Source organism: Cololabis saira, chromosome 23 (assembly GCF_033807715.1).
Source record: "Cololabis saira isolate AMF1-May2022 chromosome 23, fColSai1.1, whole genome shotgun sequence".
NCBI lineage: Eukaryota > Metazoa > Chordata > Actinopteri > Beloniformes > Belonidae > Cololabis > Cololabis saira.
In genome coordinates this window covers 20,302,422-20,317,582 of record NC_084609.1, presented here as the reverse complement: position 1 = coordinate 20,317,582, position 15,161 = coordinate 20,302,422, and the positions used below count along the sequence as shown (strand labels likewise).

General features: G+C 40.0%; 1 protein-coding gene across 14 annotated transcripts in view; it reads left to right on the top strand.

Annotated features, from left to right (window-relative positions):
• Positions 1-14,898, top strand: part of nrcama (neuronal cell adhesion molecule a) — an 88,723-nt gene extending 73,825 nt beyond the window's left edge. For 7 of the 14 annotated variants that reach the window (XM_061715009.1, XM_061715005.1, XM_061715003.1 and 4 more), the window contains 9 exons: positions 1,549-1,671; positions 1,758-1,934; positions 2,132-2,164; positions 2,670-2,735; positions 3,687-3,809; positions 3,989-4,144; positions 6,258-6,389; positions 6,475-6,553; positions 11,045-14,898. In XM_061715009.1, the coding sequence (XP_061570993.1) occupies positions 1,549-1,671; positions 1,758-1,934; positions 2,132-2,164; positions 2,670-2,735; positions 3,687-3,809; positions 3,989-4,144; positions 6,258-6,389; positions 6,475-6,553; positions 11,045-11,279 (1,124 nt within the window). In that variant the 3' untranslated portion in view covers positions 11,280-14,898. The remainder of the gene's footprint in view (positions 1-1,548; positions 1,672-1,757; positions 1,935-2,131; positions 2,165-2,669; positions 2,736-3,686; positions 3,810-3,988; positions 4,145-6,257; positions 6,390-6,474; positions 6,554-11,044) is intronic. The other 7 variants (XM_061715014.1, XM_061715012.1, XM_061715013.1 and 4 more) reach the window with 3 other exon arrangements.
• Positions 14,899-15,161: the final 263 nt, after the last annotated feature.

Here is a 15,161-nt window from a genome sequence, read left to right as displayed (position 1 = left end):
CGGGAGTTTCCTTTTCAGCCCCATCTTTACAGCTGTGCTCATAGCAGCTGTTTTTAGGAGGCGGAATCTCCTACTTGACTCCTTTTCACTCCCCTCTTTTGAGGCTTTAAAGCTCCCTTCTTCTGGGAAGGAACAAATAAAAATATAATGCATGGACTAAAGTTCTCAGTTAAAACAATACATTTCTGTCAGTTGGTCTCAAGAAAAGCCATGTGTCATATCAGTCAGATCCAAGTTTTATTCATTTCATATATTTGAATTGAATGATATAAAAGCATGAGAGGAAACAATAGAACAAGTGTTCTTATTACAAGTATTTAAATACCGTAGTACATCTCTACATTTCTGTAGTATTATGCTGGTACCCAAAACATCTGAATTAGAAATGTTCACACCAACATTAGGTCGGTGATGAAATCAAACATAGCACTAACTCCATACAATTTAAAAACACATACAAGAAAGCAATTCTTGACAAGTATAAAAATGGGGACCTCTAAAGAAAGTAATTTACTTTACATATGTATTTCTTGATTATTATTTTGTTCATTGTGGATGGATTATATAAGATACAAATATAACTGCCAGCATTCAAGGCTGTTCGTGGATCATTGTAGAGGTGACTGGGAGATTGGACTTTTGAATTTAGGATATTGTAGGAGACCGGTTCAATTATGATTATAATTACTGATATTGCTTATTGGTTGTTTGTGTTGTATTTATTTTTTTGTTATTTTGTCTTTTTCCTTTCTTTTCTTTTCTTTCTTTTCTTTTCTTTCTTTTAATTTTATTTAATTTTTATAGGTTATACTGTATATGATATGATATTGTGAGGAAGGGACAGGACTAAATAAGCATTCTGCTTCCTCCTGTTCCCTCTTGAACACATTGTTTTGCTGTGTGTTTTATTTTTGAATGAGACTGTTAAATTGTTTTGCTTTTTTTTTTATATTTTGATGCTTTTAATTTGATTGGGTTTTGTTGTGTTCGAGACAAAGCCAATAAATAAATAAATAAAATAAATAAATAAATAGGTCGCTACAAATAAAGTTTCAGAATTGGTAGTGACTTGAAAAACCCAAACAAGTAAGTGCAGATTAAAAAAATAAAAATAAAATAAAACCCCTTTAGAGTTTATAATTCCTCTGCTACTTTCTGTACGTTTTCATAAATACAGTTAAATCATATTTTTTTATTTTCACATTAAAATCAAGAAATTGAGAAACATGCTCACAGACAGAATAATTCAGACTTTAATTGTTCCTGCTTAATATATAAATCTTCCTGGCATCCTGATGTAGATGTAAAACTGAAGCATGTTTTTGTACCAGAATTAAAGTAAGTGTTTTATAAATGCTGTACGTGCTCTAGTTACTCCTCAAAACAACCACTGTGGAGAACCTAGCATGTATCTGTGTAGGTTAAACCATCTTGAAACACTGGAACGTCCCTAATAAGACTCACAGATGCATGTTCCACTCCACGGCTTCATAGATTAATTCACATCAGTCCGATAGTCCCTGACCAGGATTTTGATTCTGCTTTCAGTGCCAGGACCTCCTACTTTTCTGAATGTGGTCGACTACAGTTTGGACTCTCTTACTCTGGCATGGGGCCCGCCGGCGAACAACAACGGCCGCCTTGTAGGATACACGCTCAGCTACCAGCCAGGTAGGATCTTCAAGCCCTTTTTTTCCTTTCTTCTTTCATCCTCCCTGTTAGTCCCCCATCATTGACCTCTCTCTTCATCCCTACAGTCAACAGCACCAGTGGACTTGGACCAATCAAGGAAATGAGCTTTCTAGCCAACGAGACGAGCGCTGTCCTGGGCAGCCTGAACTCCAGCATGCTCTACAAGTTCTACCTAACTGCAAGGACGATCAAGGGCCCGGGCCCATCCATCTCAGAAGAGGCGTCCACGATCTTGGACACAGGTGAGATTTGTGTGCATAGACTTACACCTGAATAAACAAAACTCCCAGTTGGAAAGAAATGTCAAAGCTCTAAAATGTCCTTAAAGCTCCTGTGACAGATTTTATGGACTTAGAACCATGAGGAGGCTCTCCTGCTTCCTCCCACATCACCTTACACCCTTTCTGTCTTTGTTTCTCTTTTTCTCTTCTCCTTAAAGCTCGTATTCAGCCCACTGTAGGGCCGGGCAAAGGTAACCCCACGTGCTGCTGGAAGCATCTGCATGATCACTTTTTTAATCTGCTAAAATCAAAGCAAACCTCAGAATAGACATCCAATTTAACGCAGTTTCCCATGCATGTCACTCTATTAGAATGAGTATGATTTAAGAGTTAGACTTCCACGGCATCTGCCAACAAACCTGCTCAGCCGATTTCAAAAACATTTGCTAGATTTGCAGATCAAATTAGCTGCTTTTCCAGTTTTTTTTTAATTTTTCGTCTTTAAATCAGCATTAATGCATGGTGCTTGCGAATTTCTTCTGTTCTTGTATTATAACACAATATTATTTATCTGTTGATGGAATGATGTAGACACATTTGAACCAGGTGATGCATGATGCTGTGTAGTGATTCAGAGCGTTTTAATTCTCCATATGCAGCGATACACCAGGGATTTGAATCCACTCAGAATCTCAGGATGTTGTCTTTGCACAGTAACGTTTGTGTGTTGTCTCACTCTTTTCCCTGTCCTTTCAGGCCCCACAGAGCCCCCTCTCACAACCTCCCCCACTACTCAGTCTCTGCATTCCCCGTTTCACAAGGGTACAAGCACTTCCTGTGTACCTAACTGCTTTTCCAAATACTGTTTCTTACCTTTAAATGTCACGCTGCAAAAATTTCCTAGAAAATGCACAGTGCTGCTAAAACCTTCAGCTTTTTCTGTTTTCCTGCATAAGCATTGCCACGTGAGATTTTCACAGAAGTCCTAAAAGTAGATAAAGAGATCATGTTTTAAAGAAATGAAGGAAAATAATTATACTTGTTCTTTTATTTATTGAAGGTATCAATTCACTATTATGTATCTGGGAGAGGTAACAGCATACAAAGCGCCTTCAGTCTTTGGTTTTACTTCTTAGATATCGGAAACTCAGTGAGTCTCAAACTTTTTAGTGTCTTTTCCAAAAAATAACAACAAACAATTAATGATAACAACGGCATTAAGCTAAATTTCTTTATCAGTCAGTTGTTTTCCCAAATTAGACAGATTAAAATGAGCTATTGCCTTATCACTGGCTGTGTTTCAGGCTACAATGAGCCTGTTTTCCACTGTATGTTTTTACAAAAGTAAAACGAAAGACAAAATAATTTATAAACAAGTGCAGGTTTTTGGCAAGAAAATGTCAAATATCTTGTCTTTTTAGGGCCCAAGTCACTCTATCACAGTATCAGCGACTGTAACGAGCAGGTTTCCCACTGCACGTGCTTTCAAAACAGAGGTGGCACACAACAGTTGTGTGGCACAGGTTATTTATTATTTTTCTCAACAAAACAGCTCAGGTGTTAAGTAATAATAATTAAGTTTATTCAGTTTACTATTGTCTTTATTGAGAAGGACATTTTTGCAGCAGATATCTAACTTAGAAATATGGTTAGTTTCTTGTGTTGATGTCCAACTACTTTATAGAAATAGTTGAATTTAAATTCATATAACTTGGCAAATTGATGCCTTTTGAATAAAAACACTTTTCTCCCTTCTCTTTCTTGTGTGCTCAGCGCTCCCTATCGGCCCTCTTTTTGGTACAATTAACGCGTCTGTATCAGAGGACGGTGCACTGATCAGTTGGGAACAATTTGGACACCATAAGAATGTGTTTGTGGAATATATTGTAGAAAACAGTAAGGTTTCTCTTTGTATCTTACACATCAAAGCATTAGTGCATGCCTTGACTGTTGTGTTACCGCATCGATCCAGCCTGTGCTAATTTATCCATGAAATATACAGTTCAGATGCCGTACATTTAGATAATTATCTTTCCCAAAAGCTAATCTATCTTCATCCACTGCAACAATTCCAGGTAAAGAGGAGTGGAAAAAGGAGTTGGTAAATGGGACACACTCGCACACGATAAAAGGTTTAAAGCCGGGGATGTCCTATAGGGTGCGGGTTGTAGCTAAAGACCCAGCTGAGCCGACGGTCCACAGCACAAACGAAGTGGTGGTTACAGTGCCAGGTGAGGCAGCATGCCTCACATTAGATGCTTTTTTTATTTACTTTGGCAGTTCTGCTTTGATCATCATCATCATGACCATCATCATCATCATCATCATCAAATGCCTCAACTTTAGATGTGAATGTTTCCTCGTTCATGTGGCGCATCTCAGAGGTTGTTATCAGTGGCATGGCTTTTATGGATTTATTTTATTCCTTTATTTTCAAGAAATGCCAGAATGATTCATGAAATAATAATGGATGGATCAGATAAACATTTCCAACATTTTTCAAAAAACTACATGAAGTATATAATGTAAACATGGTATGTTCAATTTTGACAGTTCATTGACTTTCAGGCCCTTGAATTCAGTTTTAGTTGTATAGCATCTATTACTAGAGGAGTTGTCTCTAAGCATTTCCAGAGACCCAGAACATGACCCCCTAGCAATTATTACATAAACAATGGCAGATAAAAACTCTTTTAGTGGGATAAAAAAAACCTTAAGCCAAACAGTGGCAAGAAAAACCTCCTTGAGCAGGACCTGGATCATAAGTGGACACCTCCTGCTGAAGATCAGCCGGGTAGAGCAGGAAAAAAGAGATCAGACAGAGAGAATGAAGAACAGAGAGAGGAGAGGCACAGATATATTGTCAAAGATACAAAAGATGGATGGTGCACTACACAGATGACTGCAGGTGTACACAAGCAAATGGTCTTAGTGATTATTTGGCTCCACTTTGTGCTTCATGCAAATAATCGCATGTTTTTATTTTCAGTCACATAATTTCTTTCTTAAAACATTAAATATTTGGACACTTCTAATGTATACAATTAATAATTTATTGCTAATACATAACTGAGGAAGTTTCTTTATATCTTTCAGTATTGAACCTTTTCGCATTTCTCTTAATAAGATTATAACTTTCCCACACTGACAACAGTTCATTTTAAAGGGGACATACGTCAATTAAAATACTTCTTCTGTTCTTGAATGCAGATGTTCGAGTGTTTTGAGTAATCACCAACTCAAAACCTCTGCAATATCAAAAGCTTTTCACCTTCTCTTGGGCAACGTGAGCCTAAAATTAAGTCTTTGCAGGGTATCGTGACATCACAGACCCTGATCAAAGTGAAAGTATCAAGCCTCTCTATCTTAATCTCTATCCGATATCACATTTTTCTGAATTTTCTGCCCCTCAAAAGTGGGTAGCATAAATTGAAGGTCTTCATTCATGTAGTATCACAACCTGTGGAGGGGGCAGGGTTTGGAAACAATTGAGCATCTGACTCTGCCCCCTCAAACGAGCTGCTCTGAGAGATGTTGGAAAAATAAGCTGTTTTAATGTATTTTTAATATTATCATCAATATTTGTGAGACATTTTATTAAGGCCTCAGGAACTTGTGTTAACTTACGTTTGTATTTTTAAGGGCAGACCATTTTTATTTTTAAGGTGAAAAGAGTTATTTTTTTCATTTTAGTTCATTATTTTTTGCCCTAAAATATAGATATTTGGAGGAATTTCAATAGTTTAAACATGACTTTAAAGTTATTCATAAGTTTAATATAGTTCTCTGCAGGAATTATATATATATATATATATATATATATATATATATATATATATATATATATATATATATATATATATATATATATATATATATATATATATATATATATATATACATATAATTTAAATTATTGTAAATCATACATTATAAAGTAACCTGTTTTTGAACTAGATCCTTGAGGAAAATGTAGATCTGGCTCCATAAATATTAATATATAAATATCCCACAGCTCTATTACTTGGTATTAATAACTATTGGGTTAATCTTCCATCCACTTAAAAATGTATCATCCTAGTTGAATAAAAGAATAAATAGCAAAATAAAGAAATAAAACTGACCCAAGATAGTGTTTTCATGCATCGTCCATCAGTTTTTGGTTTGTGTTCCTCTACTTTAATCATATTTTCAGTGTCTGTATGATTTTTCCACATCCACCCATCTTAAAACCCCATTCCAGCGTTTACAGCTTCTGTTAACGTCAATGTCCCTCAGCACGTTTTAGGAGATTTAAATTTAGGCTGACAGTGGAACTGACTCAGCCTCCTTCTGTGTGTCCAGCTGTGCCCAACCGGCAGGTAGACATCGCCACCCAGGGCTGGTTTATTGGACTGATGTGCGCCATCGCTCTCCTCATCTTGGTGCTCCTCATCGTGTGCTTCATCAAGAGAAACAAGGGCGGCAAATACCCAGGTGAAGCAGTGTCATCGTGTCCTGAGAGCAAGCCCGGTGACATAGAAAGACAGAAATTTGACAAAAACTGATGTGTGATCCACAGTGAAAGAGAAAGAAGACGCACATCAAGACCCGGAGATCCAGCCCATGAAGGAGGACGATGGGACATTTGGAGAGTACAGGTGAGAGACGACCAGCAGTGGTCTTCAGAAGGTCTAACGTAGGGCTGGGCGATATGGCCTTTTATTAATATCTCGATATTTTTAGGCCATGTCACGATACACGATATATATCTCGATATTTTGCCTTAGCCTTGAATTAACACTTTGATGCATAAAATCACACCAGTATGATAATTCTATATGTCTACATTAAAACATTCTTGTTCATACTGTATTAATATATGCTCATTTTAAACTTTCATGCAAAAAGGGGGAATAAGTCAAATTTACCAAAACTGTATTTATTAAACAGTTACTAAGCAGTGAGTGGCACAAACATAAAAAGTGTAATTTCAAAATAGAAAGTGCACGTTGCTTCTCTCTGACTCCCCGTCTGAAAAACATCTGCTAAGAACATGTTCTGGTCCTGGTTTTACCAGGAAGACCAGGTTTCACCTGGTTTTACCAGGATGAGCTGCTCTGAGCAGCAGGGGCCCCTTAGAGCACCTTTATATTAAATTGTAGGTGCAGCCAGGGGCTGCAATGTTTCATCCTCTCCTCCTTTAATTTGCATCACTTTCACTTATTGTTAGAAATATGACGTCATATAGTGTTGTTTGACTTTTTTTCGATGATAGTGATTGATTTCATGTGGCCACATTTAAGCAATACTAGGTGACGTTTCTCAGTTCTGGAAGAGAAAAGACTGAATTATGGTTACGCGTTAAATCGACGCAGAACCTACGGCGTAGGGTACGCGGCGATGCGCACTTACGCCGAAGGCTCTGCGTTGGTGTAACGCGGGACCATAAATCAGCCTAAAGGCTCGGCTGCGCGTGTAGCGCTAAGCGGCTCCCCGCTCTCCGGAGAGCCGTTCGCGTCGTGCGAGGAGAAAACGTCCCCTCCCGTCTTTACTAAGCCGGTTAGCTTTGAAAAGAGTCCGCCGAGCGTAGCAACCGCGCCGATGAGCTCACGGCGCAAACGGGCCGAGTTTGGGAAAGTTAAGTTAAAGTTAAAGCGGGGAAGTGAGCGGCGGTGCCGGACAGCAGCGCTGACACCTGCAGCTTGTCGGGGGCCAATGATAATGCACACACGACAGCACGTGACTGACATGTGTAACAGGGTGCGCTTGTTTTATGTCTCAGAGAAGGAGAGACGAGACGAGAGAGTGAGAAAAGCCTGTAATTTAATGCCCGCGGCTAAAAGCAAAATGCGTGAAAATTTATATTCGAATATGCACGATAGAGTCATTTTGTACATCGCACAGAGTAGCAGCCGAGATACATCGGCTATACTCGATATATCGCCCAGCCCTACGTCATAGAAGACAATCATGTGTGATATTTCTTTGTTTAATTAAATGCATCTTATCTTGACTTGGTTATTTGAATATAGAACATATTACCAGGCTGCAGAGACATTTTCCCCACCAGACTTCATTTCCAAAGAGGCAAGACAAAATCCAAACTACTCTGTGTATAGCAGCTCACCCACACATGGACCATCTAACAATAAACTTTAAAGAAGCCTTTTTTAGATACAAAATACATAATGTCAAGCGTTAACAAGGTATCTCATCTCTTGCCCGGTAAAGCACATCTTAATCATCAGTTTTACCTCATTTAGAATATTAGAAAAAATCTGATTTTGCAATTTGTAGCTGTATAATTCAACTAGGTTAAATGCCTTGGTGTAATGTTTGCTACATTTTCAGCGTTTCCATGCAATAGCCTGACTAGCCATGCTCATCGTTTTTTCTTCTTCTACGATACAAATGGGTCTGGTTCCTCTAGATTTTGATTTCTGGGCCAGCACCAACTAATGCAGGAGTAACTGCCTCTGGACACCTTTGGATAGGAATTCAACAATCAGAGAAAGGAAGCTGATGGAAGTGCTAAGAAGGGTTATTTACTGTCTGAAGTCAAAGAACTGAGGAGCAATACAGATGTTCAAAGAGGCCTGGTTTCATCATGGCTAAAGTATTCAGGACTGGCAGCCCTGTGGAGCCAGTCTGGGCCTTACATGTCTGCTCAGATGAGGTCCAGACGTTGTAGGGTGCACGTGCCGTTGCTGAGCTGGTCCCAGGGAGAGCAGAAACAGCAGGCGGGGCTGGAACAGAGTCACGCTGAGTGGGTATGGCTGGTCAGGCTAGCCATTAGCATGCTTACTCTTAGAAAACTGATTTTATTGTCTGTATCATAACAAGAAATCACAAAAACAAAGAAGCTCTCGTGAACTACTTTTCATGTGCCCTTTGCATTTTTCTATCTCTCTGTTTTGGGGGTTTAGGTCGATGGAGAGGTAAGACGAGATGGGGTAAAACTAGAGCATGCATTTCACGCAACCCATGAAACTCCTTTAAGGTCTTTCTAACTCCAGAGGAACTAAAGCCAGGGACAAAAACACATCAACCCATCTCTTCTGGTCAAATGTTGTCTTTGCCTGGATAAACGTGCATCGTGGGTGATCCAATCACAAGTGGACGTTCAGTAGCCAAAACTATGAGTACATCCTCAAATCAGAGAAATCTTGGATGATATACAAATTTGAAATAAAAAAAAGAGCCCAGATTCTTCCATTTATTTTGATCTAGTGTTTCTTTGCAGACAGCATAAACCCAAGAAAGTTCATGCTTCTCTGATTTTTTTCATGTCATTTCTTGAAATTCATCCAATTTAGCCTTTTTGGCCTGCCATGCCAAATGATGACTTGTTGTTCTGATCTTTTCATCCTGCAAACACTTCTTAAAGTTTGCCGTGGTACAGAGTTATTGTTGCATTTTTTTCATTTCAACATTTTCCACGCATTTTCCTTCACTTAAGGAAGTATAAGTCTGATCTTCTGGCAGGCTAGTACCTTCTTCTTCATCAGGTAGATCTTTGCAATCTGGGCAGAAATGTTGTTTCTTTTAGAAATATTCATACGATCTCCAAAGAAATAAAAGTTGTTAATAGGTACTTTCTGTATCACCCTGACTTTTTCTGATGTGGAATTATTTTAAAATGTCATCATGTAGGCAAGCAAAACACTGTAACTGAGGCTCTGGAGCCTGCAGTGAGCTTTCTGAACTAATGTCTGTGCAAGAATGTAAAGAAAAACCAGAAAATCTGATCATCTTACTTTAAAAACCAGAGCTTGCAGAGTTAAGGAGTAAAGTCCACCCTTGATAAACTTAATCAGGATCTTTGACACAAAAACAGGAGATTTTCTTTGAATGAGACATCTGAAACTGAACATTTCTGCACTCAGATATTATTTTTAAATGTACATTTTACTTTATGTTTACTTGCGTTCTTTCCATGTATGTCCTGCTGTGCAATGGCAGATTATTTTTATCTTGAGAGATAAAACCCGACTGCTGTTTTGTTTTAGTTTCATAGAAGCCGATGAATTTGAAGCTCTTTATTATATTCCCATGGAAATAAGTTGTGTCACACGAAAAATATCTATGTGAAAAAAAAAGACTGAAATCTCTGTGGAATATGAAAAATTGCTCAGTTTTCTTTTATATTCGTATTTATGTCATGTGCCCACCACCGTTGCTGGTGGGTTCTGGAAACTGACCTGCCACTACAGAAAATGACCCTTATCTGGTGGGTGGTGGGTGCCAGTTTCCACCCTGGTTCAAACAACCTCCAAACATAATCCAGGGAAAACAGTCTTAATGTTGTTTGCGTGATTGATTTCCCTCTTTAACCAGTCCACTTGTGATCAGATCACCAAAATTAATACCAGGTTTAAACTGGATCTATACTATCTTCTTCATTATTTTTTTACATAATCAAGACATTGACACTAAAATTCAGCATTGTATTTCACTGCTTTTACTGACTCTAGAATTCATTCATTTAATTGTTTCCATAATTGCATTTCTGAATTGCTGAAAATACACACTTCTCAACTTAATAGCTGATTTATAGGATAATCCTAACTATGAAGCTTGCTAGCCATTAATAAATCAATGTGTTTTTACATCAGAACAGAGTATAAATGATAATGATGGCTTCTTAAATTGCATTTTTGATTACTGCATGTAAACTGGAAGCATACTGACTGAGATCATTTCAGAATATATTGCATAGGACTGACCGGCAGATGTTTGCAAAAATCCTCTCTAGCAGTGCGCCCAGGCTTGAACCCAGCACTAACGCTTAAAATAATCCTACATATGTACCTGAGCTGATCCACTGTGCAAGTACAGCAACATGAGGCTGAATGTAACCTCATCCTCTCCTCGTGCATTTGAAGAATCTTTTTCTATTTAACGTCTACTTTTGTAGAACACTTGAGCTAAAGCCAGCTGGATGCTGAAAGCAACACATGCTGCCTTGAGATTGCCTTTGCGGTTCTTGTGCAGTGGAAAAGCCAGACTGCTACTGTGTGAAATGCTTGAGGAGCCTGTGTAGACAGACTGTTGACGACTTCAGAGGGAGCAGGGGAAGCTCTGCTGACTGCATGATTTTGTCTCGCGGTGAACCGTCCCCTCCAATGTCTCCTTTCCCCCCTTTACAGTGACACAGAGGACCACAAACCGCTGAAGGGCAGCCGGACACCGTCCAACGGCACGGTGCGCCGAGACGAGAGCGACGACAGTTTAGTGGACTACGGGGAGGGCGGGGACGGACAGTTCAACGAGGACGGCTCCTTCATCGGTCAGTACAGCGGCAAGAAAGAGAAAGACACACACGAAGGCAACGAGAGTTCGGAGGCCCCGTCGCCCGTCAACGCCATGAACTCCTTCGTCTAACGGCGGACCGGTTGCTATGGCCACCCCCCCATCACCCTGGCAAATGTGACCATCCCTTTGGTGGCAGTTGCTAAGGTGACAGTTGTTGTGGACACCTACTTTTACCCCGTGGTGGCTGTCACTCTGGCGACCGAGGCTGCCCGTCACACAGACTGCTGACACCTCTCTCATCTCCACACCCGTCAGCCCCAGTCACACTGTGACCCCCCCGACGAACACACACCCAACATACCCCCGCAACCATTGAACGAAGGTGCGAAGCGACGGATGTCAGGAGGGGAAAAGCAGACGGAATGTACCAGAAGGGGTTTTACCACTGAGCCCGAGCACGACTGTGGCAAAGCGTGTCTGTGTGTGTTAGTGCCATTTAATCTCCTTTGAAAACATAGTAAATGTGACGTATCCAAATATACACATATATATTTTATGAAGAAAAAAAAACAGTACATGACCCGCAGGCAGGCTAATATGCATTGATTCACATTTGTAAGCATCTGCATGGAGAAATTATGTCTATAAAGCATTTTACCACCCGTGAGTCGCTTGTTTTCGGAGGTGAGCTGCGTCTGAAAACTGTATTGGTGCACGCCTATGAGCAGCAGAGTATGGCTTTTGTTTCCTTGTTTTCGGAAAGTGTTAAATGGCGTGTGATTTATAACGAAAAAATGGCTGTCGCATCTCAGTGGACGCAAGTGTGACACAAGTAGAAGCTAGTAAGTGTTTTTCTTAAGACGGAGCGACTGTTTGTAGATATATAATAGTATAAGACGAAAGCTATATTTCCGGGTTGGGTATGTCCATTTGTAGTATCTGGAAACCAGACAGGAGAGGAAGTCAGCTTCACACCAGCCAGCCAGCTAGAAATTGTAGCCTCATGTTCTCTCACGCTCGTTTTTCTGCTAGGATCCCTTCCCCGTTGTCTTTCGTTGCGACAAGCCCCACATCACCACGCGCTAAACTGAAGCGGAGGCGTGATTGAGTCGGTATCACCGTCTGCTGCTTTTATGCTGAGTCATGGTTATTGTGCAAGCCTCGTCAAAGCTGCGCCACCCCACCGTCGTTGTCACTGGCACAGTGCACACAGGTATTTGTGTATGTGTTGGCGATTAGGAGTCTCTCTGCACGGTCTCCAGTGCCTTTGTGGAGAACGGTGACCTGTATCCACAGTTTGGTCCCTCGCCAGACACACCGGCTTCCTGGAAAACCAGGACATCATGAATACATTACATAGAAAACGCCATCTGACCTCAATATAACGACAGCTTAAAAAGCTACAATGTTATGAGAGTCATTTGTCCACAAGGGAGCATTAAATATTTCACAAACTGCACACAAGTGACAAATTAAAGGAATCATCTGCACTATTGATCCCAGGGTCGGGGAGACTTTGCTGGAATCAGTGCAAAAAACCAGCTTTGCAACAATTGCCTTTATCTTGTGATGACACTTTTCTTGCTTGGTGCAAGTGGTCTCTTCTTCCCATCTGCATATGAAGTGGGTACATAATGAGACAGAACAGAGGAGAACCTTGACTGTAGCCATTTTCACGCAGAGATGGTGCTTTAAGGACACTAGAGAGCCCCTCTTCCTCCCGCCTCTGTATTCACAGACATCTCGTAAGGTGCGATATTGTTTTCCCAACGAGTGCTTTCGCAAAGTATGAGTGGGGTTCTGCAATGTCAAGATGTTCCCTTTTTACTCAACTTTGTGGTTCTCGGCCAGCAGCAAGTACTTAACGTCTCTGGTCCCCGACTGCTTCTTTCAGTCAGTGCTGAATAAAGAGCTTCTTACTAAGAGCCTTAGTGTTGGTGTTTCCTATAATCTCATCGAGTGTTGTGAGAAGTTGGGGTAGATATGGTTAAAAAGCCGCTTTAAGTCTCACTAATGGGGGTCAAAGTTCCTATACAGAGCTGAAAGTCCCACGACGGCATCGATTGCTGCTCAAGCGTTATGGCCATGTTGACAATCATGATATCCATTAGCTCATCTGGTATACAGGCCACGAGTTTGAAAATACTGGAATGGTAAATGCGTAGGAAAGCTGAGGTCATGCTTCCATTTCAAACTCTCCTCTTGACACGTTCACCTTGAAGAGGAGGCGCTGCTAAGCAGCACCAAACTACTGCCACTATACTCACCAGAGAACTGCCAACGGGAACCAGAGTCGCCGCCAGGTGCCATCGCACTTTTTACGTTCTGTTGGGAAGGAATAGATTGGGAGAATAAAACAAAACCAACCAAGTGATGTTTGCTGAATGTGGATATGAGCGTACCTGTTTATGTGAATGAAAACTTTGCTTGTTTCACTGCAAAAAGTAAAACACACTGGTGACTTTGGTTTATGCATTTAACCTTCTACAGTAAATGTCGTCTCGTTCGGAGAGCAGCACTCGAGTGAGTTTTATATTACTGTAAATGAATGAAGCTTAGAGTGAATGTCCGCGTGTGTGTGTGTGTGTGTGTGTGTGTGTGTGTGTGTGTGTGTGTGTGTGTGTGTGTGTGTGTGTGTGTGTGTGTGTGTGTGTGTGTGTGTGTGTGTGTGTCTGTGTGTGTGTGTGTGTGTGTGTCTGTGTGTGTGTGTGCAACACATGCATGCTACGGTGTATTGCGTGCGTCGTGCATACTCTTGGTTTCTGTTTCCATTGACGATATCCTGTTACTCCAATATGCATCGAGCAGTTTGTTCCTCATCCCTGCAGGATTTTTTTTTTCTTCTAAACAATTTTCAGAAAAACATTTCCATGTCTTATCATAACTTGCATCAAGTTTTTAGGTTGCAATGTGTCAACATACCACCTGTAGATATTATTTGTTTATTGTAAATAACGGCTTGATTTGAGCGTAGTTGTATTGAGGTGAGACCTCGGTCAATCCCGCTTCATCATGGGAAGGGGTGGCAAAGTGGCATTGCGTGAGATGAGACTATTTAAACTTTTCACTCTTTCATTTGGTGTGGAATTAAGTTTATTTCACTTTATTTTATTTTCACCTTGTCAGATGGATTTTGCTAGCTCAACTGTTTAGCCAATCAGGTATCAGAGGAGATTATTTAACTTGTGACTGAGCTCTTGTGACACCTGTATTGTTTCTTTCTCTGACAGTTCATGCACATTTTCTGTATTTTTATTATAAAAAAAAGAGATGCACAGTTGAACAGGCTGTATTGTTTCAAATAAATTCACACATCTAATTTCAGGGCATCTGGGGTCTGGATGCTGTCCTACACTTTGACATCTTGTGAAGAGTGTGCACTCAGAAAAATAAATAAAAACATGACGTAAAACTAGTTTGGAGCATAAGTTGGGAAGGCCACCATGGACACTCAAGTGGACGGGTAAATTGGAGCGTTAATACCCTGGAAACAATGATGGATCTATAGTTGGATATACAGTTTATGGATCGATACAATATAACATTCTGGTCAATGTTGAAGCTACACAAGAAGCATGAAAGGCTGTCACAATGGTTTACTATACAATATAATATTGCAAAATATTTTGTTTTTTAAATGAAGTTTAAAAAAAATGAAATAAATGTTGGTTTAAGGATTCCAAATCACTCTGTTTTTGTATGTATTTGGGGATTGTGGATCATGGAGTGCAATGTGGAAAGTGTGTGTTTTGGCTCCACCTACTGTTTCAAAACGCTTCTTTTTCTCTGGGTAGCAACGCCCTGAGATAAACATCTAATCCTTGCAAGATTAACAAAAACAGCTGGTGTTTTTGCTTTTTAAAGGGGGAGTTTTATTGCAGTGCTCGCTGTTGTTACCGTTCAGAAGTAGATCTACATCTGAATGTAGCAGTTATTTGCTGAGATGGTCATTTCAGGACAAAATGACATGACAAAAGTCTCTTATTTGTTCCATTTTGGAATGAAAAATAA